The sequence below is a fragment of the Mycetomoellerius zeteki genome, unplaced genomic scaffold, assembly GCF_001594055.1.
Source record: "Mycetomoellerius zeteki isolate Tzet28-1 unplaced genomic scaffold, Tzet1.0 scaffold122, whole genome shotgun sequence".
In the NCBI taxonomy this organism is placed as follows: Eukaryota; Metazoa; Arthropoda; class Insecta; order Hymenoptera; family Formicidae; genus Mycetomoellerius; species Mycetomoellerius zeteki.
Genome location: NW_017256147.1, coordinates 1,780,966 through 1,806,959, shown reverse-complemented (window position 1 = coordinate 1,806,959; position 25,994 = coordinate 1,780,966). Strand labels below are relative to the sequence as shown.

The 25,994-nt window shown below is 32.2% G+C and overlaps 2 protein-coding genes across 8 annotated transcripts in view; one reads left to right on the top strand and one right to left on the bottom strand.

Annotated features, from left to right (window-relative positions):
- Positions 1-5,857: 5,857 nt before the first annotated feature.
- LOC108731262 (uncharacterized) overlaps positions 5,858-25,994 on the bottom strand; it is a 120,434-nt gene continuing 100,297 nt past the window's right edge. For 2 of the 5 annotated variants that reach the window (XM_018461498.1, XM_018461497.1), the window contains exons 3-4: positions 6,528-7,136; positions 5,858-6,020 (exon numbers count right to left, since the gene is read on the bottom strand). In XM_018461498.1, the coding sequence (XP_018317000.1) occupies positions 5,920-6,020; positions 6,528-7,035 (609 nt within the window). In that variant the 5' untranslated portion in view covers positions 7,036-7,136 and the 3' untranslated portion in view covers positions 5,858-5,919. Of the gene's footprint in view, positions 6,021-6,527; positions 7,137-10,225; positions 10,475-16,795; positions 16,821-20,674; positions 20,908-25,994 lie in introns of those variants that run through there. The other 3 variants (XM_018461499.1, XM_018461500.1, XM_018461496.1) reach the window with 3 other exon arrangements.
- LOC108731264 (uncharacterized) overlaps positions 23,544-25,994 on the top strand; it is a 10,368-nt gene continuing 7,917 nt past the window's right edge. Inside the window, exons 1-4 of one of the 3 annotated variants that reach the window (XM_018461505.1) lie at positions 23,544-23,684; positions 24,016-24,084; positions 24,603-24,949; positions 25,316-25,407. In XM_018461505.1, the coding sequence (XP_018317007.1) occupies positions 24,640-24,949; positions 25,316-25,407 (402 nt within the window). In that variant the 5' untranslated portion in view covers positions 23,544-23,684; positions 24,016-24,084; positions 24,603-24,639. Of the gene's footprint in view, positions 23,685-24,015; positions 24,085-24,602; positions 24,950-25,315; positions 25,408-25,994 lie in introns of those variants that run through there. The other 2 variants (XM_018461503.1, XM_018461502.1) reach the window with 2 other exon arrangements.

Sequence of the window (25,994 nt, the reverse complement as noted above, 5' to 3'; positions counted from 1 at the left end):
ATTTCAAAGATGTTAATATGCTGAAAAAACTATAATTAAATTTATTGCGAAAAATATTACCTCGGCCGGGAATCGAACTCAGATCTCTTGTATTCCGTACGAGTGTCCTAAGCCATTAAACTACCGAGGCCTTAGTAATATTCTTCGCAATAATCGATATATATAAGGAAACAACGTCTTTTTCGGGTGATGTAATAAACAATAATAATCTCATTTTTAGACCGACGATATAGGGTTTTAGTTTATCGATTGTGTTCTCACGGTCTAAAAATGAGATTATTATTGATATTTCTCTTGTGTACTATGCAAATAGTGTTGCAGCATAACAGGCGTAAATGAAGTTAGTTCGATGTAAAATAATTTTTACAATTGCATCTAAAAGAATTATAGATTAATATAGATGACTCAACAAGATAAAAAGAGATTAATAGAAATTCCGAACTGAGATTTCATCAAAACCAAGAAAACATTCATGCTTTCTTGATTGCTACCACGCGATCTAAAAACATGTTCATAACGTGGCACGATCTGAAATCGCATCGCAAAGAGGACCATCGATGGCTCTTCAGCCGAGTTACTGCAGATGAGTGTTTCTGCAAAAGTGGTAACATCGATGGTATAACGGGAAGAGAGGTGCGGCAAGGACGCGACAGGCTTGAATTGAGGATATATAGATACCGGCAATCGCGAGGGAAACCATTAAGGGCTGTTTCTGAGGCTTATCGTAGCCGTGCAGCGAGAACGCCAAAGCAAGGAGAGTTCGACCCATTCAATTGTCGCGATAACGTCGGGATTCGAGTCAAGACGCATCAGACTTCGGCCGGAAACGACTACGTCCAAGAGCTTCCTCTCCCGTTTAGCCACCCCACGAACACTCGCGTTTCCGACCTTGCACCCTTTTGGTTCGTTCTCTACCAGAAGATTATGGCCTTGAAATGTAATATAGATATTGGTCGATGCCACTTCCCCAGTTATTCCGGCCGATCAAATATTGCTGACTCGCAATTTGATCGATTAGATATAATTTCTGATTACTTATCCCTGTTTAAGAACTTCATAAAATTTCATACAAAGCCTTAATAATTCCTGTTAATTCTATTGTAATATAAAAGTATTTAATATAATAAATAAGAATGATTTATCCTCTTAATTTTTTCCTATATATTTCTATTCATATGACAATCTATTATAAGGGACGAGTTTTATAGCATTAGATCCTTCAGAATCCACTGATGTGGGTTTAATAAACTCAATTATATCCCTCCAGAGCTGACGGTGGGTTTATTCATAATGTAAGTATATATATATATATATATATATAATAACATTGCGTATAATTGTAGCTGAATTGATTTTGGACCAACTTCTGATCGGCAGCAAATTTTTAATGATGACTTTATATTAATTTTTAAGATTTGAGACTAATTTTAAATTAGTCACAAAAATTTAAACGACTATATATCAGAATGTTATACCTGATATTTTTACATCTATTTTTTCGACTCAATTATATTCTTTATGTTACATCTGCAAATTTAAAATATTGTTATTAAAATAAATTATTTATTCTTTTTTATACAAGTTATATCATTTTGGTGCCTAGAAATTAATTAATGCCTTTCAATTAACATCAATTAAGTGAGTCTTACAGATCCAATATCAATAATCGTGTTACAAATTTTACCGTCAGTTTCGGAGGATTAAAAGCGCAAGTAACGAGTAAAAGCGAGCGAATTATCATCCGCTGAAACGTTTGGGCATTGAGCGTGTAATTAAAAACACAAGAAAAGCGTAATTTGGTTTTCAAGAGTCGGCGGGAGGACCGCGCGCTCCCGAGAAGACAGAGCCGTGTCATCGATTTCCGCTTTGGTCCAATAACCCCACCTCCCATTCACGCCACCGCTGACTTCCGCTCAGAAAGCACGAAGCGTTCCCTTCCGCCCAGCGTAGTTCGTCATGTGTACGTGACAATAGAATCGCGAGGGTTCATGCATAAATGCGACGTAACAATAAACACAACGGTACTGGCTAAGGGCCAAGGGAGATGAAGCGCGGGAGGGAAGTGACCCTTCAAAAGCTGTCATAGCCGGAGGATCAGAAACCGATATGAGATTCGGGCTGTGTATGAATGATGTATCGCGCTTCCACGCGCTGTACTATTTCTGTGTTGTTACTAGAACGCAAATAAGAAACCGCGAAAATGCTTTACTTGAAATGTGCGTTGTACATTGATGTACATTCTCAAACTTACCGAATATGCAATCATCACAAAAAGAAAAATCTATTGTGAAGTGTGACTTAATTTCAACTTCGATTATTACGTACACAATATAAAAGTAGTTTACGGTTTTAATTTAATTTATTACGTACCAATAAAATTTATATGAATGTAACATGGAAATGAGAAAGTAAAAACGCAAATGGTAAAGCGACAGTATAGCTGCTATTTTATGTACATAATGCTTATCAAATGACTTATGTAAAAACTAATGAAAAAAAAGTGAAAAAATAAAAAAAGAAAAAAGAAAAGTAATGATAATTTAATTGTCATCTTAATGACTGTAATTGATAAAAAATATGAAGATTACGAATTTTATAAGACAAATAAAATCCTGTAATTTGCAATTAATCAGTACATGTAAATCTTATCATATATATCATATGATGTCTGCGTGCGGATTTTGCACTCCTATCTTTCAACCAGCTTATATAAATCCAAGAGGGTAAAACGTTAAAGACGATATGCGACAGATGGTTTTGAAGAAAGTGCAGTAATAGTTTATGAGGCGAGTTGTTTCGCGCGTGCAATCAGGGTAATGCTTATACGAGAATTTGCCTCTTTCGTTCTTTCATTTTTTATTTCGTCCCTTCATTTTCTTTTAAGGTCAAAGATATTTCAACTTACGTCTCAAAAAAGAAATGTGTATATTATTTTTTCATATCTTGCTTTTCGCATAAGATATTAAGACTTTTACAGAATGATTCAAGCTACACTCGGCGAAAAATACAGAGGATTATGGCATTTGGCATAAAATATGTTTTTGTATAAACATGAGTTGTAATTTAATTGAACACATTTAATAAAAAATATTTAGCCTTAATTTAAAATAAAGTTTCATGTATGTGTACATATCTTTAAATATTCAATAAAGAGGAGAAAGTATATAGAATGTGATCAAAAAGTATTTTTTTCAATAACTGCACATCATCAAAAGATGTCAAAAAATTTAATTAACACGATCTAACAAGTAAAAAAATAGTGAATGTGCTTTTAAAACATTCTTGAACTAAATTAAAAGTCGTGTATCGGTTCGCTACTCTGATTATTTCAATAGCAATCAAGATCAAACGAAGTGTAACGTACTACATATTTTTGAATGGAGACCTATGCATACTTCCATTCTCTTTATCGAGGTCGCTACAAGAGAGGCGAGGTGCCTCGTTTACAGAGTAAGTACAGCCCGTCTGTTGGATTAGATACTCGTAAACTCTTACAGGTGACAGGAAGATGAGGGATTCGGGACGAGAGGGGTGGAAAGGGGAGGCACTCAGGTCTGTGAAGGAGATGCGAAAGGGAGGAGGCGGAGGGGTTGACGGCACGCGGGGACCGAGGTTGCCTCGAGTGGCGAAACGGCTGAAAGTTCCTTTCATGTAAAGTAATTAACTACCGGCAACCGTTGACAAACACCTTACCCTCGTTCGCGAGCCTTCTGGCCTCGAGTGTCCTGGCGTCGTTTTCCTAGCATGAATCCACCGCCATCCCCTTTCAAGGGAGAAAATTTTTGTATTTTTCATCAGCCCTCCGACCTTTCGTTTTCCTCGCTGCCCTGGTCGCTAACTTGTCTGGCTTTATAGCCTGCGTTCCTTTTCGTTCTTGAGGCTTCTCCTTCTACATTAAGCTTCTATCATCTTTGATCCTCTTCGGCTTTTGCGCAAACCACTGGCCGAGGAAAATCGACCTCACCTTTTTATTTTATGAGGCCCTTTTATTATCATATATTCTCAACAAGAAACTCGTACCTCAAAGCGTTATAAAAATTGTATGCACGTGCAATTTTTCATCATAACGTACACAGAGATTAGTCCCTTGCATATTTAAATACTAGCCAGAACAAGAAGAAGAAGAACAACCATAATTTGAATTGCAAATACTTAAATTAATAAAGGTTTTAGCAAGATATATGTCCAACGCTTTTATATAAAATAACATAGCTGTATATCTTACTTTTCAAACGTAAAAATATATATACTGAGGTATTCGAGTACCTTTAAAACGACTATTATTCGGAACTTAGCTAGACTATAAGTCTACTTATAATCTTAATAGTTTTATCCATTTTCACCTAGAGAATTTACCTTCAGCTACAAACTTTCACATCTCCCAAGATATTCAGACTTTTCTGATCGTCTATTCTCAAGAGATACGAGGCTGTATTTTTAATCAGTATACGATGAGCGCCTCCATTTGCCCTTCCCTTTCTTAACTTTATTGTTCAGTTACCTTGCCTTCCACCACGTTGTTGTCTACTCCTTTCCGGTCTTCCACTACTTCGTCATTGGTGTCCCATCGGGCCAATAAGCGTCGAAGTTTCTACGTTAAGTGGATAACGGGCTTGACAAATAATTATGAACTTCGTACAACGTCGCCAACGTCATTTCAATTAGTTAGAGATTTATAAATTACATAAAGAAATTGATAAATTAATAAGAATACGTATAAAATATGATTATTTAATAATATAATAAAAGTTATAACAAATATACAAGAATATTTAATATTATTGATTATAAAATTTGATAGCCATTCTCTCCTCAGTTTAAAGTAGATAACTATTATTGCAGCTATATTATATCACACACTGAAAAAAATGCATGTAATTTTACATGGAAATTACATGTCTATGACCGAAAAATTATTTAAATATGATTGAAAATTTACAATTTCCAGTATATTAAATTTCCAATCATATTTATGTAATTTAAGTAATTTTTCAGTCATAAACATATAATTTCCATGTAAAATTACATGCATTTTTTAATTCAACTTAAAAAAATAATCATTTCTAATGCATAATCAGTATTATAATGCACTTTTTTCATTCAGAATAAATATAATAGAATAAAATGTTACGCTATAATGATATACGTTACAAGATACTCAGTTCAATTTTATCATTTATAATATATTTGTATGTTTCTTAATAAATTGTATTATCGAATAAAAAGAAAAGAGTAATTAATTTTACATAATGCTGAATCATGATAGCCATTACTGATTTCTTTTTTAAAGCCTTGATCCGCAATGCCACTTGCTTCGAAGTCCACAATATTAGAAATCGCTTCGAATCTCGGAAGGGGAGAAAAAATTAATAAGTCACATTTGAATAATTCGGCCAATTGATGCGATTGATCAATTCTTTCTTTGTCGGAGAATGAATTTAATTGGAGCGATTTCTAAAAAAACATAAACACTTAACTAATATGAAGATGTATATTGCCAGTACAATTACAATGCATATAAATATTTATAAAAACTAACATTGCCTCTAGGTATAAAAAATATATATTGTAAAAACTAATAACATAATTTACACATAGTTAAGTCGTTACATTGTTTTATTTCAGAAAATAGAATCATAGGAAATTTATTAAAAAACTAGAAATAGGAAAGAATATTAACCAATGCTGTAATAAGTTTTTATGTACCTTTTTGTTTAAGCTAATAATAGATTTAGATAAAAAAAGTATACAAAAAGAAATAGAAAATTCCTTCAGGATAACCAACATGATATCTCAGAAACTATATCCTGTTAAAATAAATTATGTTAGATAAAGTCTAATAACAAATTAATTAATAATTCCTCGTAAATTGGAATATCTCTGAACGTTTCCCAAATAACGGTCAATTCTAACGATGATCTATCTTCGCCACCAACTCTTTTCCATGACGAAGCGAACTATCAAGGATAGGGCCATAAGAAAGATGATGACCGCTGTTGCCACGAGAATAGCGCCACATCCTGTTAAAAATTAATTATATCTTAGATTTTTCTAGATATATGTCATAATAACTGCATTTAATACAATAACCGATATTATGAGATCTACTTGATTAAATAGTCTTAAATCTTGTTTATTATTGAAGTAATGATCATATAATTAAATATTCACAATTATTCACCAATCATCGAATTAAGAAAATGAGATGCCAACTTTCCTTTAATTAAAAAATAAGAGAAAATATATATACATATATATATATATATATACTATATATAACACAATTATTCGTATAAGTATCACTGATACTTGTATGCCAATTTACTCGTACCGTAATAGACTGTTTAGACGAAATAACAATTAATCAGTTTTTTCAATAACGATTTTTATAAACCACTTGTTAATAATGTTTACTTCTAATCGAGGAAATCCTGTTTTAAAATAATTAAAATAAAATAAATCCTGTAATTTTAAAATTAAAAATATGTACGCCACAAAGATCATAGATTTCAATCACCGATGCTCACTTCGTGATTTTTTATCGTCGATTTTCTCCGTTATTTCGTCGTCCGCGGCGTCCACCGTTTCACTTCGCAAAGAGTTCCTATGGCAATCAAACTTGAAGAACCGGTAAGGCGTTAAGGGCATTGGGTACAACGCGTATCGACCGTTAATCCCTTCGGGATGGAAACCCATGGTCGGTGTCAAACGAGTTTGGAGATGCGTCAACGGTATTTCCATCCTATGAGTCGTCCCGTCCGTGGAATACGAATCGCTGAATGAAAAAAGTCCGTACGGCCAACCGATATAATTTGATGGCGTAATCATGCTGTAAGGTGGCGGAATCGCGGCATAAGGCGGCGGGTCATCATTGCTCTCGTTCCCACTTGCGGTAATCGAGGATGATGTTACCGTTACCATGGTCGTCGAACAGCTCGAGCTTTCGCTCATATGTGTGTTAAGATTTAATGCCATGGATTTGTCCTGAAGCGATGGTCTTGATGTCGAAACGCCTTGAATACATAACTCGTTCATGGACAACCGCTCGTCTGGTTGAACTCTCACACATGTGTTTGGTGTATTGTCACATGCCTCGGCAGATAACAACTGCTCGCTCTCCGGGTTTGTCGAGAAATCTGTAATCGAAATCACACACTCCTCTGTGATGGCTATATTTCTTATTTCATTTATCTATAACCAACAAAAACATTTGTTAAAACAAAACAAAATATAATCAGTCTAAATTCATATGATACTTGTATTGCAACGATAAAAACATTATAAGTTTATTTTTTAAATTAGTCATTATTTCTCTTTTTTTATTCGCCTGTAAAAGTTCAAAAAATATAGCTGAAATAATTTTTAATTTACAAAGTTTATTAAATTACTTGAAAATTACTTAAAAAGTTTTAAATTAAGTTGATTATAATATTGACCGCAAGTGTTAATTACTTATATTATATTCATTACTTTTATTCATTAACACTGCTTTTAAATAATATACATGTAACAAAAATATTTTTTTCTAATTCAATTAACAGTATTATCACTTCCATATTACATATTTTTGTAATGATAAATTATTAAATTATTATTTATTAATACAAAATTACATTTAGTATTACATATTAAATAAACTAAAACATTATTTTTTATCGCTAAAAAAGAAAAGCTACGATTATGTAAAGTATTGTAGAATTAAAATAATCTAATTACACAGTAAAAAAAATTTGTGTATTTATATATGTTGGAAACGATCCACTCACATTTGTGTTAACAGTTTGTGTTGAATTTTTTAATTTATTCGAGTGTTAATTTAACATAATATGATTATATTATTTAAAGATTTTTTGTGAAATTGATATTCAATGTTTCTTAGTGTCAAAATGACACAATTTGTGCGGAAATGAATAAGTAACAAAAATAATAATGTGTTTAAAAAGTAAATTCTAAAACAAATAAATGAAATATGTGTTAATTTAATATATCATAAATATTAATTTTCTGAAAAAAAATATGTTCCCACGGTATGTTTACAAACTGTGTCGATGTTATCTTTCTTTATATTTATTCTCTTACATAATATTTGTGTTACCTTCTAATATATTCATCTTGTGTAAACTCAAAAATTTGAGTGGACCATTTGGGACATGCGATTTATGTTAAATTCAACACATTTTTTCCAACTGTGTAGAAAAATCTTTTATAATTGCGTGAGCAATAATATATGAATAATCGTCAAGTATAAAATTGATATATGAAATTGAAATAATAAAAAATTGATAAAATACAATTTCAAAGAATACTTCTAGAAAGTATACTTCAACTGAAAATAAATCTGATTGATCTATACTAATAAGTTGACATCATTATTGCTTCAATTAAAATCTGATTGACGTATGCTAATAAATTAATATCGTTGCAAAATAGAAATTATTTGAAAATGTATTTTCCTAAGTTGGAGAACCGTTTTAAAACTATTTTTATATATGATCAATGTAATCCATTATAAATCGCACGCCATAAAATGGGAAATACGAGCTGTTTGAAAAATAATCGTATGCACGCTACATGTTTTAAGATTAGCTTTCATTTACTGTATGCACACTGCGTCAAAAAATTCTTAAGCTAAGAATCTTGTTGACTTAAGAATGTTTTATGTCATTAACGCAATAACACACTAAAAAAAATGGTTAATTGTATCAACAAAAAGTATGAATAAAACAAATTCTGATTATATAAATCAGAATTCTGGTTATTGTAATTGAATTTCTAGTTATCTCGATTAGAATATTTAATAGATTTAATTATAAGTATTTGATTTATTAATATATCTTTTTGGTTGAATTTATTACCTATAATATATTCAAGAATAAATATAATAAATCTTTTTTTCCAATGCATGAATAATTTATGAGATCTTATGTAAACAACAAAATATAATGCAGTTTTATGTTTCCATTTTTTCCAACGCACGATTTCCTTATTTCAAGCAGGCTATAACTAACTCGTGAATTTATTACGCAAATAAGTATTCAAAATGAATAATTGTGCATACCCGTTGCATAGACACTTAACGCTGCATACTCATTTAGTAAATGCCTTGACACTGCTTTCATCCATGAATTAACCAATTTGACGAATATAAAAACTTTCTTTTAGATACTCAAATATTCTCTTAAAAATTATGGAAAAAATAAATAAAAATACTTAAACATATATAAGTTTTAGAAATAATGAGTCTTTATATTACATATATTTATCATCTACGTCATACCTTAATTTACACGAATACGAGAAATTTTTTGGCAGTTATTTCACAGCAATTATGACAATGAAGTATGCTTTACACGTATCGCTATATAAGAGTGAATGACGCGTTTTAAAGCATAATTTTAAAATAATATTTTCTGATGGCTAGTAGATACGCAAGAGCACGTTCTCGAGTCGCGGCAATTTTATATTGAAATACTAATACCACTTAATTAGCCGACAAATTTGCCGCTCGTATATGTAGCGTTTATTTTATCAAGTCCTTGAGAACCCGCAATATGTTACCATCATACTCTTAAAGCATAATAGCCGAACACTTTCTATTATCTAAGCGTCAACGTGAGCTAAATTCCTGTGTCTCTCGTTAAATCAAATACACATACGTTTGTTTAAAAGAAGAGTTTCATTCGTCGTCGAACGTTTTCCATTCTGTGGCGTCAAAAAATGACTCCAAAATGATTACTATAAAAATCACTTTTTAATTAATAAAGACTCATTTTGACGTTATCGTTACTTGTTCCGCTTTTGGGATATATATTCTTCAGCAACACGTTACATCACGAATGCCACAAAATTTTTATGAAACATTTGGAATGTCGAAACACTTTAAATTCAATAAAAGGTGACTGATCCTTGTATCAAATTTCACACACATATATACATAAAAAACTAAAAATTAAAACTGTTATAGCACAGTAAACTTCCATGATAAACTTATCAGATGCATAACGCGCATAACTTTCACACTATTTCACGTTTTATTTAACAGCATTCCTCAGAAGTCATCTCAAATAATAATTTTAGTTTCAATAAAATCGGTAAGTAAAGATTACGAAATCCGTGCGACACGGACAAATCGCGGAACCAATTTCCTTTTTTTAGGTCAAGTGTAGTGTCAGTAGCAAATATTTGATGGAACGAAAATTCGCAAAAATTTATCGTACGAACATACCTATTTCAACTTCCTTCGACATTTCTCCATGCTACGTACACGTCTCGAATAATGACTGAGCGACAAGAACTTCGTGAATATCCGTGATTTGACTAGCGAACACAATAATGCACCTGACTAAATGTACACAAGCACGCGTGTACGTAACCGCCCACGCACGCACATATAGGCACACGTACACGTACGTGTAGCCGATTGCAAACCGGTGATAAGAGGTGCGTCGCGAGAATGATGCTCAATACAACTGAACGAGCAGCGCGCGAGTGAAACTGTGATCGCTAACGCGGCCAATCGGCGAGCTATACGACGAGCACGACGAGGGGGTAAACACGTCAGCTGTACCGATTTCGCAATACCAGGGACTCCTGTGTTAACCACAGTCATAAGGTCACGAGTACATTGGTTCCTGAACAAAAAGATCGGTAGAGGAAACGCGCATCATTGTTGACAAAATAAGAAAAATCCGTCTTCTGTTTGTCAAACAATTCCTCATTATAATAGTTAATTCTGCTAGTCTGTTCAAATTGATTATACAATCACACACATACTCTCTAAAAATGAATTATCACTCTGAGGAGTGAAATCTTATTCTTAAAAACTTAAAATTGAGCCATTCCTTTTCAAAACTGTTTTTAATATTTTCATTCTTTAGAGTGATTCAATTCCAAAGAATTTAGAAAGTATCATTTGTCAATATAATTAAAAAGCTTTAAAGAACAAAAAATGAAAAGCTTTCAAAGAAAAAAAGATTTTACATTAGACAAAGTTATTAAACATCAAAGAAAAAAGTTTTTAAATAAACTATTAGTACGAAAATTAATTATGTTTTGGTCAAACCCATATTGGTGTCAAATTCCACACCATCGGTGTTAAAATGACCGACATTTTTTAGAGTAGGTATAGAACAAGTATAGATCGCACGTCAAAATTCAATAAATTCTTTGTACATTCAACGCGTGTAAATCATATATGCTATAAACCTGCTACTGTTTTGTCAATTAAATAACAATTTTAGCAATACATTAAATTGGTTTTAAAACTTGACGCATTGCAAAATGAGCTTAGCAAATTAATGGTATGCTGTAAGCAACCAACATTAAATATAATCTTGCTCAATTAGCATAATCGTGCAAGAAATCGGTTAAGGTCAACGCCCGGTTTAACGGGCGACCTCGATCCGAACAAGAGTTTCAATTATCCAAATAGAATTGTATATGTAGTTTCGAACGAATAGACGTCGTAAACTTCGTGTCGTTATAAAGCTTTCCGTGCGGAAAATTATATATCGATCAAGTTATTGAAGTGCAATCAGAAGCAATTGCATTCTAAAACGTGTTACATGTCACATGTAAGACGTTTTAGAATGCAATTCTAAAAATACAAAAAAGAATTGTAAAACGAACATGGAAAACTTTACTTTTTAAACGTTTGAAGTCGGTATTCATAGTCGATTCTTATATTTAAGACCGTCGTAAGTACAATCTGTTAAGATGTTATAAACCAATCAGAGTCATATTAGAAGCATCTTAAGACATTACTTAAGACAAGTTTAAAATAAGAAACAAATATAAATACCGGTCATACAAATTCATTATTAATTATTACTGTATATGATGAATCAGCGATGAACACTTGCAAAGGCATGAAAGCGAACTATGATTACATAATTATCTTTAAATCGCTGACAATTACATAAAATGTAAATGACAATTATTAGACGGCAATAACCATATACCACAAACTTGTTTTTTAAATTTATTAATATTAAAACTTATTTATCGAAAATACATTTTTTAATCTTATCTTTAATGTAATGCGTATGCATTTATCGCATTATTTAAAGTACTGTTTGCAGAACGTATTCATGCTTTTACATTCTTAGAGGAATATTCCGTTCAATTTATATGAAATAATAGAAGATGTGAAATATGACATGGCGTATTGATACTATGTCTTTACTATTAAATTTATCATGTCAAATTACCTAATTTGAGTTATTTTCATCATTTCTATAGGTCGCTACCATTGCTGCTACTCAATATGTCGTTAATTTAACTAAAACAATGTAGTTAAATAATTTAACTAAAAAAATATTAATATTGACATTATTCTTTTAAAACTAATCACAGAAATGGATTGATTTATATTTAAATATACATGGAAATAAAAAATAAAATATTATTTAACTCAAAGAGTTACCATTATTGCTCCTTTGATGTCTAACAGTGTTATACACCATCAATTATATACATATATAATTATGAAGAACAATATATTCCAAAGATATCTAATCGGCAATTTTCAAATAAATTTTTCAAAAAAAGTAGGACAATAATAGTACACGTTTGGAATTTTCCGCACAATACGTGAAAAATTTGATCTCGCAATGACGATAGCGATATTTTATAAAAGCTTATTTTGTTGCTGTTTTTTTATGCTCGCACTGACCGGATGATACACTTCGCATACGGATACGCGTTATATTCGCGATTACGTGTCTCGCATGTCCTCAACGGACGATTCCTCCGAAACGACGCTCATTCCCTGGCCGATCTTTTTACGGTCGTCGGAATAACTCCGTCGTGATTTCTCGCGGATTCGGGAAAACGCGGCCGAGCGCCGGCGATTTCCTCAAGCCAGATGTCATTCTCATATGTTTTATTTCCGGAGACAGCCGACAGTCGTAAACCGACTACGGAATGAGACGTCATACTTTCACGATATGCTACATGAACCGGAACAATAAACGGTCAGTCGGATTTTTCACGGATAATTGGATGTGACATCCTGTCACTTAAATTAATTAATGGAAAAATTATACTTCAATTATTTTATTCCTGGTAAATATTATATATTTAATACAAGAAATTCACCAAAAAATTAGGTCATAGTACCGTAATAGAAATATTATGTATAGTTCTAATTTAAGAAATATTATATAACCTCTCTACAAACTCAAGAGAATATACTCTTTTTATAAAAACAATAGGAACAAGGAAATCCGGCCACTTTCAGGATTACCTGAAAAAATTCTTAAAGCGCGCTCTCTGCTTTGCTGTCGATCAGGCACAGGTCGGGAGTTCCATATTAGGGCATGTCCTACTGTTTTCCGATCAGGCATTAGTCATGCATCAGACATTCCCGATTTAATTTCTGTTCGGGTTACTTATAATGTAATAAGAATAACCAAGAGGAGTCAAATATTTAAATAGATAACGCTTTTCTCGAATAAAATAAGTTCATAACTATTAATAATAATTGTAGAAGCACGTAAATCTTTTAAAAATAACTCGCAATGTGTGTGTTATCGAATAGCCTAGCAGTTTGTTATATATAGTACAACTCTCTACAAGTCAACCTATACCTTTCATATGAACACATTCATACGAGATGCATTTAAATTATAATTATAAAAGCAGTTTTTAATCTCCTAGGATAGCTTTCAAGATGATTTCTCTCGTCTTTATTGCAACTGCGTTGATGATGCGGCGTAACGGGGAAAAGGGAAGACGCACTTTCCATGAACGTTGGTCGTAAAGATGGGTTACTACCGGGATGTGCACTACAGACGACAGCTTCGTCTACGTGAAACTACTCTCATAGCACATTCGCGTGTTCTGTCTTCTTTCCGTACACGCCAGATGTATAACTATTCATAGCGTATACATCTGCTGCGTGTCCTATAAGCACACAGGACGTGCCTGTTAAAGTTTGACGTCCGATGCTCGTGTGTGCGTGCACGATGGATGTTATTTGGGAGACATAAACCGAAAACGATCACATCGCGGCCACAGAAAAGTGATAAGCTAAGCGATTAAAAATATGATTACAAATTGCTTTTTTATTCTAGATATGTTATAATACATGGTTGCAAATAAAAAATGTAATTAATGAAATGCGTAGACCTTTCAATTTGACTAACATTGAATTTCTTTGAACATAAATTAAAAATAAAAATTTAAAATTAAACAATAAATATAAATTCAATACTTGCAAAACAAGTTTTAAATTTATATTTATTATCAAAGATCAGCAAAAAGATAAGCAAAAAAGATATCTAATGTGTATAAGTCTGTAATAAATAATTAGAACATATTATAAAAATTAAATAGATACTAATATTGTTAAATATATCTACATATTATAAAAGCGTAAGACGAATCAGTACATTTTCTCGCGGAAAACATTGTAGATTACAAATAGGTCGCAATTTCAGATTTGTACTAAAGTCTTTCATTATCGATTTTCATTCTTTGGCTAACAACTTCACTAGTTACGAGTGAGCGCTAAAACTGTCGCAAAACAAACGAACAAACGGCTGTTTAGCCACAAAGGGCGAGAACGGAAGCTTGCGCTCGCACTTTATAGCAATTTTGCGAAGTTGCGGCCCAAGTACACAAGTTCGACGTTCCGGGCTGTACCCGGGTAGATTAGATTTGGCTTAAGAGTGGATGAACTGTCCTACGATAAAAGCAGGTAATTCCGCGACGCTCGCTAACTTCGACTTGGGCGCCCGGAAAATAATCAGCCGCGGGGTTGAGTCGGTATTTGTGCTAACGGGCCACGACATAGACAAACCTCCTTGTTCCAGAGAGCTGTTACCTACGGTAGCCCCGTTAAGAAGGGACCGCCTTTGTGCACTGTGAAAATCGTAAGATTGGTATCGTCGCACGGCTGCCACCCGGTATTGCGCTTCACAGTGACATCGCCACTATAGTGGTCGTCACCTTTTATTTCGAGGGAAATTAACGACGACCACCGAGTAATTGTCGGGCGTTAAGCTCCCGCGGAACGTAATTACGCGAGGACAAAGCGCTACAAGAAGTAAATACGAAAACGCGGCCGCGGGACGAATTTGTCGCAACGCGCTTTTGAGGCGACGAAACTTCTTCGGAACTCCATCGTCGGCTGTTGTTCCCGTTTGTGCGAGCTGAAGTTTTCTAATTGACGAAAAAGTGTCTTCAAAGTAAGCTCGCGACCAGACAATTAATATAATTTAAATGATAGCGTTACGTCGATACAGGCTATTGGCAATGCTACTGGCAATGTCGCTTTTTGAATATATAATACATATATATAAAAAATTATATAAATAAATTTTTTAAACTAAATTTTACAAGCGTATTTTTCTCTTCATATATAAAGTGTAATAAATAATAATACCTGTATTACCTAATATAAGATCTGAAAATATAAGATCTGAATATAAGATCTATAATAAAATTATCATTCTTTCAATAATCTACATTAGGATTGGTAAAAATCATGTTTTAAACTGTTTAAAACATGCTCAATCGATTTTTAGCATATGTTTAAATATATTTTTTTAGTAATATTGTTTATATAAAGCACGTATATATCATTCAAGTTTTAAAAATACATGTTCTGTTCTTTAAAAAGAAATTATTTTTTGCCAATCCTGATCTACATCTAATGAAATAGCAAGAGGAGCATTGTTAAGGGGATGCTGGATCGACGGCCGAACTTGATCGAGGTCCATAATACAGACTTTTTTTAATTCCAAATTCGATAATAGTGATATCTTCTTTTATTCACTTCTTATACTTATTATATATCGTTGTGTCTTGCTCAAACGCATTCATTTGTCCTTATCTAACATATTGCAACGCTATCTCTTAGAAGATCGAACACCTAGACACAATTATTGCTTTGTTTATCATTCCGAGTCTTCGCTCAGCGTTTGCATGCACGTCATTTGCAAATCGATATAAATCTTTCTTTTGAAGCTTCTAATCTTAGTTTCATAAACTCAATATTGTTTATGCACGTAAAGCCTGCCGCACACGGCAGGTGCTTGTTTTCCTGCTGGATTCCTAGCTAGATTAGAATCTTACCATCGTATTGGCCGCGGTACTGATAGTGTCAGCATCGTAGCCAATACGATGGCAAGAATTTATTCTAGCTAGCAATCCAGCAAGAAAACAAGCATCGTGTGCCGCCGGCTTAATGCGCTGAGTGCTGCACTATCGTTTGGTCCATACGAGCTATAACACTTTTGTATTAAGGAAACATCTCGTCAGGTGACAGCTCTACGAGTTGAAAAAATGTAAGTTTTTAACTTTTTTCACGATTTCAGTATAAAGTCTATTGCAGCACTCCTAAATTTTGCGTCTACTTTAAGTCTGTAAAAGGATTTTTGATTCCGTTCAGTAAATTCGGAGATCTGCAAAATCTCGACAATTTGGCCACTCCAGCATCCCCTTAATTTGCTACAATTTTTTAAGATGATCTGCACTTTGTGCCCTTTCTAAGACAATTAATTCAATTTTAAGAATTTCATACAGTACGTATACCACTCTGTTAAAAATTTAAAAAATAAAATTTAGTTGTTTTAATAAACGTTGCTCGTGACCTTTCTAACTACTAATTTTTGCTTAGCAATCTCAAGCTAAGTATTGTACATATTTCAATAAAAGTAGTAGGTGAAAAATTCAACACAAACTGTTAACACAAACGTGAGTGGACCGTTTCCAACACAAATACACAAATTTTTTTACTGTGCAGAGGATCGATAGTGGCGATTATCTCGCGGGAACGTGCGCGTTGTACCGCTAGTAACTTCTGACGTGAATTAAGCGTCGTGGTGTCGTAATTACTGCGAGAACAATGCGCGAGGCACGCGCGATGTGCGCGTCGAAGTAAACACGAAGATATAATGGCACGAATTTGTCGCGTGCCGGTAGAGGCGCACCGCTGCATTCGTTATCGGTGGCTATTGCGACTACAGGTGGGACCCGCCGCTGCAATTTAAAAGTCCATTTATTCCTGGATAACATCAGGAAACGCCGACGCCACCGGCACGCGTATTTTATCCGAAAAATATTAAGACTGAAAATAGTATACGAGACCGATACATATAAAGAAACGTGGCACAAATACAAAATGCACGCGAGAAGATCGTAAAAGGAAAAGTAGGATGTTAAATACGTAGATACAAAAAATATATTTCTTGTTGTTAGTGATAGCCTCACCGTTACAACATTGAACATAATTTTCAATATATATATTTCAAATGAATAACGGTTGCAAAATGCTATACTCACAGAAAGTATTCTTCAGTTGAATGTGTAAATAAAAAATTAAAACGTTAAAAAATATCACCTATCATAGTGAGAAAGTAGTGTGGACGTCTTTTGGACATAGTCCAAAAGACAAACCGAAAAATAATCCAAAAATTTAAACTGAGAATCATCAAGAGGCCATATTAAAAACTAAAGACCTGTTCTTTTTGGTTGAACTTTTGCACCAGTTCATCTTTCTTCCTCTTCTTTCCTCCTGGAGAGAAAAGGAAGAAAGATGAACTGGTGCAAAAGTTCAGCCAAAAAGAACAGGCCTTAAGCTTACATCTAACCATAATTATACCTAAATATAATGCGCCTCTGTCAGTCATGGTATCTGGAAGTATAAATAATGATAAGTCTATATAGTTATTGTATAACTTCTCAATAATCAATTCCTTATTTTCGGGTAAGAATTTCTTAAATCAGTCAAAATAAAAAGTCGAAAAACTTGTCAATAAATCAGTCAATAAAGTTTCGGGATCTTATCTCCAGATTACCTTAAGACTTTATTGAAATCAGTTTATTCGTGCTAACTTTTTCAATCTCTTTTACTGATCGACTTAACAAATATTCGCCTAAGAATGAGGTATTGGTTATTGAGAAGTTACACACACGTAACTTACTACATATGGATTTATCATCATTGTACTTCCGAACATCATGACTCACAGGAATGGTGTTCGTTAAGAGAGAGTAAGTCACAATAAATTATAAAATAACTTAAATTTTTAAGATAAAATAGTCTCAATATTTATGGTAAAATTTTTTCCATACTATTTCCATAAAATTTTTCCGACTATTTGCAAGAAAATAAGAGAGGAGAGAAAGTCTTTCGTTTAGTAGCTATCTATTAACATAAACTGGCCAGTTAGCAGATTTCACGACCATTGCGTCAGTCCTTTTGTCGGATTTTACAGTATCCGGAGAAATACAAGTCATGAAAATGTGTGTGTGTGTGTGTATGTGACATCTGTATGCAACCTTGGGACATAGATATACGCTAAACAACTGTATGCGTTTTATTTGCAAGTGAAGTACTGAGCGTAACACCTTTCACCAGTTGAAATCGTAATTCTTTGCACATGATGTCGTACCGAAAAAGAATATAAATTGATCTCGATAACTGTAATTACAATGTGTGTGTCTGTTTTCATTTTAACCCAATTAGCAAAATTAGAATTTATGACGATCAATTATACACGTATCTTCACTTCGCGTCTTTTTATTAAGCTAAATTAAAGTCTCTCAATGTAAAAAAAGATATTAATATGTTCGCAAACTATATAAAAATAAATATGAATGTCTGTGTTTTATAATTATAATCATTCCTGAATGAAAAAACATAACTAAATATCACTAAATCAAATACACGTGATTAGATTAATGTAAAATATATTTCTGTTAGAAAGAGAGAGAGAGAGAGAGAGAGAGAGAGAGATATGATTCAATTATCACATTTGCTTATTCCCGATTCCTATTGATATTTGAATTTTTTACGGATTAGCGAACTCGACCGCGTAGCAACGGATGGAAATCATTAAGTTGGAAGACTTGACGGTTTTTTGTGTGCAAACATCGTGCGAGGTAGTGAATGCGGAAGAGCTTAGTGGAATTTGCGCGAATATCCTGATTTGCATGTGCTTCACAGTACACAGATGGGAGAAAACGTGTTTTGGAATTATGATTTAAATAACAAATCGCATGGATTAAACGAATAACTATGAACTGCTGAGATGTGATCTCACTAATTTTGTCATGAAAAGAAAAATTTTAGAATTTTATACTACTTTAGTATTAAGCTATTTTAATAAATCATATAAGGTAAACATCCCAGTGTCAGGACTCTACCTATGTCCGGACACTTACACAAAATTTATTATTATTATAATCTCAAATGCTTTTTTTATTACAGTATTATAATTTAATTGCATTTAAAGATTACAATTAAATTATAATATTATGTTTTAAAAAGCATATTTGAGACTAATATTAACTTAAATAAATAAAGTGTTATGTAAATGGACATAGGTTATGTCCGGACATAGGTACATGTCCAGTCACTGGGATCGGACAGTACCTATGTCCGGACAGTTACACAAAACTTTATTTATTTATATTAATATTAATGTCAAATGCTTTTTTTACCTTAAAGATCAATTTGAATTAGTTGTCTTTTGTCATTGAACATCTATTTATATATTATTATTTTCCGTCAGCATATTAATTTTCCAATTGTGATCGGACACTGGGACAATTACGTCTCAGTGTCCGACCGATTTGTCCGGCCAAGTGGTACATTGACACATTCTATTATTTAAATATTATTTAAATATTTTAATTAATAATTGTTATAAGTGGGTTCAAATAATTTTTCCTTGCTTAAGGGAGTCTTGAGTTTTCAAACGAATATTTATATTAAAAACCTTTCTGATATTATAAATTGTATTATTTATGAGAACCTAACGTCCGACTACTGGGATATTTATATATGTATAATAAAACACACGTGTTATTTTACTCAATGATATATGTAAATTACGTACATTGCAAAAATTATAAGCAGAAATCTAATATCAACGGAATTATATTATGCAAATCTGAAATAATAAGTTATGCATTTTAAAACGCATAACTTGTTTTAATGCCAGGTACGTTAGGTCAAACCACAAAAAGTTAATTGTACAAAATTGCTTTTACAATTAAACTGTAATTTTCCAGCATTAAAAATTCAATACTACTATTATAACTAGTAACTATAACCGACTACTATAATAACTGACCTTCTATTTAGTGACGTATAAAATAAATATAGGCAAAAGATAATAATGCATAGATTAACATTGTAAAGATACATCAAGATGTACGTTATTATACAAGATGTATGAGATGCAGAAGATATAGTCTAATTATCTTTTGATTCTTAAAAAAGTAATTTAAATTATATATACAATATAATTTTATAAATAACATTTTATATTTAAAAACAAAACATCTCTTCTTCAAAAAAATATTTCTTCTTTGAGAAATTAAAACATAATTTAATCCTCAAATTTATATTAAAAAAATTGTATTTACGAATAGATTTCATATATGCAAAGTCTATAAGATTAAAACGAGGACAACAAATAAATAAATCTCCTTTACTTGTTAATATCCTCAATATGCAGTGTTCTCGATCTCACGAACTTTAATCGCACTTCTATGACTCAACTTGAATTTTAATTAAAACTAATTATAATATCAAACACAATGTTGTTATCACAAGCTATAATTGTCTGTTTGTTTAGCTCTCTTTACCTCTGGGAAAATTTGTACATTCAGTATTACGATGACGTTTACACATAGTAGTAAGGCTATAGCGAATTACCGCGGACGTCACATTGCCATTTTGCTTCCTCGCTGACAGAAACCACCGTCACACCCGGAAATTATGTGGCGTGAATTCAGTGCCTTAACGTTCGACAGCCTGTCTGAGTACATTTTCCGGCGCTACATGTTAGTCGTTGAAGTCTCGCGAAAGCACGACCTCCTTGACGTTTTAAGATCGTATATTATCGCGTTACAGAAGTTACACACATGACATTTCCTGTATGCATGTAAATCGTAACCGGCAAATAGTTTCATTTTAAATTGGCTAATACAATGTAGTAATAAAATTGATAACAATGTTAATACTTAAAGTAGCATTAATTGAGGAAAAAAAATTTAGACAGAATTTTTATAAATTAAATGACATAGAAACGACTTAATTTAGATAAACGTCTCATCATTTGCATTTATTTCACAATCTGACATCAATTAGTTAAATTGTTATATTTGCAAATTTTAATTATTTTGTCAAATATATTTTCTTTTATAGAACGTTATTTCTGTTCACAAATTATAATCCTCTTCATCTCTTGTAAAAAAAATGCGTTATTGAATAATTGAAAAGAAAACAGTTTGTAGTCTATATGAATATGCATATTATACACATATATATATATATATATAATTCGAAGAATACTTAATGAATAAATAATTGCATATTTTGAATCCATAATTATCAACTAAACAATACTCCGTATTCAATTAATATGGCTAATTCTATTCTGAGAATGTAGATATATAATGTTCGACGTAGCGACAGACTACGTCATACAAGATGCAGGACTTTAAAAATATACGTCAGACGCGAGTTGCAACTCGCCAATAACATTTTTTGCTATCACATTCTTCCGTATGTTCTTCTATAACTTTAATCGGTGTGATTAATTACCTATCATTTATCTATTAATATAACAAGATTTATATGTTAATTTTACTACGGCAAAAATTTCTCTCTAAAATATTTTAATATTTAGAATTATATAATCCTGAATATATTACTTAATTAAGATCTTTATTTCGTATAACGTTATATAATCACACCAGTGGTCAATTCAAATTTAATGTGCTAATCAAAAGTATCTTCAAATAATGTAAATGTTATATTTGGCGTTAGTTGCGAACGAATCAGTACACGTGCGGCCTTTTTTGCATACGTAGATGGAAATGTGATTCGGTTGACGACACAATGCCAAATGCAACATTTTTCCGTTAGTCGTACTTCTTGAACGTTGACGAGTGAGCGACGAGTGTCACATTCGGCGCCGGGCTGACTTGCGAAACAGCGGCGCCGCAACGACGTCGTTCGAAAGAAAGAAATAAAAAGCGGAAAGGGGGTGCACGATAAAACGACGTGCGTGGGCGGCCGAAACGACGGACAAGAGACGAGATGCAGCAGGGAGGCCGCGTGCAAGAAATAGAGAGAGGGATGGAGATGCATTCGATGAAGGCGCTATCGTGGAGCAAATGACAATCCGAATTTCCGTCATTACATGAGCGGCTTGTGCATTTTTTTTACAGACACGCCCGGTTGGCGCCGAAACCATTGATTAAACCCTGGCGCCGACCCATTTTTCCCCTCTCGCGACCTGCTCTCCCTACTTTCTCCAGCTTTTCCCCGATCCTCTCAGACGACATGCGCCTCGTATGAGGCAAACTTTTTGGCAACGGAATACACTCGCGTTATTGCCGCACCGATTGAGAATCACTGGGATCACTTGGCTCTCCGGACTAATCCATAAACACCGTTCTCTCATGCAGCGTCGCAGCATTCTACAGCGTACGGGGGTTTAGAGCCGAAAGTCGACACTCGATAAAATACGAACACGACACACATCGCTCGTGAAACTTTTTTTCCTGTGATATTGACATTGCGATGCTTCACGCGAGAGTATGACTCGATCAGATTACGATTTGATGGAAATACATTTCCTCTATAGAGACAGCAAGGCAAACCGCACTACACGAAACGGAATGTAAAAATGATATTATACTGATTGTTTCAATAAATTTTTCTTTATCATTTTCCTTCGTGTAATTACAATAAATAAATTATTTTATTGTTAATTGTGTGTTTCTCAATCAGTAAACGTGGAAGAAAACTCAATGATAGAAAATAAATCTGCAGATTCTCAAGTGAATAGGTATGATACAATACATTATATATTTAATACATAAATATGTATGTAAATGTATATTTTTTAATGGTAAAATTGCAAGAGAATAGTTCTCGGCCACAAAAACGATCTCGCTTATCAAGAGATGATATTAAAAAAAAAATTATAGACACGTAGAACGACGAAGAAAGAGAACATGAAATTCTTTTTATCAAAATAATCGTTAGATTCTTATCCCTATTACCTTCTGAACTATTTTGCGATGATTTTTACATAATTGGAATAATTTACAATTCAGCTCATAAGCCAATAATCAATCTGAAGCTAAATTTTTTAAATTGTATGATATAACATTAAAATATTTTCAAGAAATACAATTTAATATTGCACTTTAAGAATTAATTACAATTATCCCCATATATTTTTCATACATTTTTTTAATCCGCGATTATCTTAAATATTGCTCAAACGCATTTAAACTTCCCGCTTTGTTACTTCTTTTTAAGAGTGGGAATTTCAGTATCAAGAGTTGATAATGTCAATGTTGGTATTTGTCTCTAGTTATATTTAAGAGGCTACACGCTCTAACATATGTGTAGTAACTGACAGTGATAATTCAGAGATGGTTCAATAAAATCGTGTGTCATAAACGATTAAGTGAAATTCCTTGTTTTAAAATTGAATAAGGAAGAGAATTCTCTTGAACTAATTGATATTTAACTAATTTTCGAATGTTCGTGCTAATACATTTGCTTTAAACAATAAACGGATCAAATATATATAAATTTCATGTGGATAATCTAAATATTGTTACGGATGTGACGTTCGCAATAATAGAGTTACAAATAATATTTTTAATATATACGCGTCCAATTAAATATTGAAATATTAACAGTAAGTTGTGCATAAAATAAGAATTGCAGTGAGTCGTAGTAAATACAATTAAAAAAACTGATATTATAACAGCGTTTATGAATTATTAATAAAAATATAAGATTTTTTAAATGACATTTAATATTGCAAAAAGACAATAAATTTTTACTGATAATGGTTATGACGTATTATCTTTTAAACGTTGATATGTAATCGCTTTGTCATAGCATTGAAATCAAGCTTGACTTTTATCTAGATGATTCGCGGTTAAACGCCAGTTGAAAAATCATAATTCAACTGTTTAAATGTTTTTATAATAGCATTGCTTTGATACAAATGTATTTGGCTGCAGGCTACAATTGGTATACTAGAAAATATCATTGACGTCATCGCCGTCACAAAGAAGTCAACAATATATCAGGTATAATTATGTAAAATTTTCCTTATTCTTATAATGTGAGTCACTACCTATCACAATATAGCACAATCTACGAGATATCTCGAAGTCAGCTGATATGAAGTGATCAATATCAAGATAAAAGAAGATAAGATATTACAGAGTAATAAATTATATATATATATATAGCTAAATAAAATCTCTAAAATAAGAAAACACAAAGAATACGAAAAAGCATCGAGATATATCTAAAGAGAGTACCTTATACTTGTACTATTATTAAACCCTAAATTACTGAAGTCTATAATAATAAATAATAATTTGTATTGACGTTCTTGTCTCTATCAGTCATTTCTGCACTGAAATTTTATCCAAGAAAAGTTTTCTTCTAATCTAATTAAGAATTATTTAAGCTCTGAACATTGATCTAAACGTAAAATGTACCGATTATTAATCATCATAAACACATCGTTGCGCTTTCAAAATTTTTTTTCTTTAAGAAAGAATATATATCTAATTTAATTCTTCTTTTTTTCTTTAAGATTTTGCGACAATTGCTCATCGTGACACAATATAAACATGCAGAATAAATCAAATATTTATACAATAAACAATGCGCCACCATCATACGCGGAAGCAACAGGAGCACTTGCATCAAACACACAAAATCCACAATTAGACCAAACATATCCACATACAACAATCTATCCCTCTCCGTCGGGGCCGTTTTCGCATCCATATTCGCCGAATTATGGATATCAAAATTTGGATAGAGTGCCTCCTGTTCAATCATCTTATCCACAATATGAGTCAACGGAACATCAAAGTCAACCAACGGAAATAATTTACAACAGAACAGTAATAACAAGAACGAATACAAGAGACAAATGTAAGTTAAAATAAATGTCATAAACAAGGACAGAAAGCAAAGTACACTATGAAAATTAGAAAAAAGCGCTATTAAAATTCGCTATATTTTTTAAGATGTAATCAAAGAAAGATTTACTTAATTTTGAAACGTCAGACAATATTGTTATAAAATAATCATTATCTTGGCATAAATAACTATATATCAAATAGAAATATTTACCACATTATAAAATTAATTTATCGTGACAGTTATATATATGCATTACTACAATCCACTCATACATTTGATGTGTCTGTGTTTAAAGAATATATAATTTATATATATGTGTGTATAATTTGATACTCTCTTATTTTAATAGTATAATAAGTTTTTTGTTTGTATCAGCATGCAAAAGACTTTTTCGACTGATGTGGATAATAGGTGTATTGGCATCTGTAGGAGCTCTTGTTAGTCTAATACTTAGAGCTATTCGATAAGTAAGTAAGAAAAAGATAAAATGTATTATATTATAATATATATTATAAAAATGTATTAAATTATTATATCAACAAATTAATTCGTTCATCGTATAATTGTGGTATAATATCAATATTAAATCTTGTGATTAATTTTATTTGGTAACTGCGAAGATTATTTTGTAATTTTTTCATATAATTAAGCACGTCATATATATATATATATAATAATATAATTTTTAATATTAACTGTAATATAAAATCTTAAACCTAACAGAGAAAGAGAAGAACTTATACGTGTGATTATTTGAGGAACAGTCAATTTTGTCATTGCGATTTCTATATCGTGTAATTGTTAAGACAAATGAATATTAAATATTAAGATAAATGAATACTTATGAGGAAATACAATTGCGATTATAGAGATGCAATAGATATATATACAAGCGTCTGTCCATACGTTAGTATTTTTTACCCGCATTAACCTGGACCCCCCACCATCGAAAATCAAATTCGCGATAGGTCAAAAATTTAGTGCTCTTTTGTTGCTAATTAGTTGCTCTAGAGCGAATTTTGTTGCTCCAACCGTTTAGCAGCAATAAAAAAAA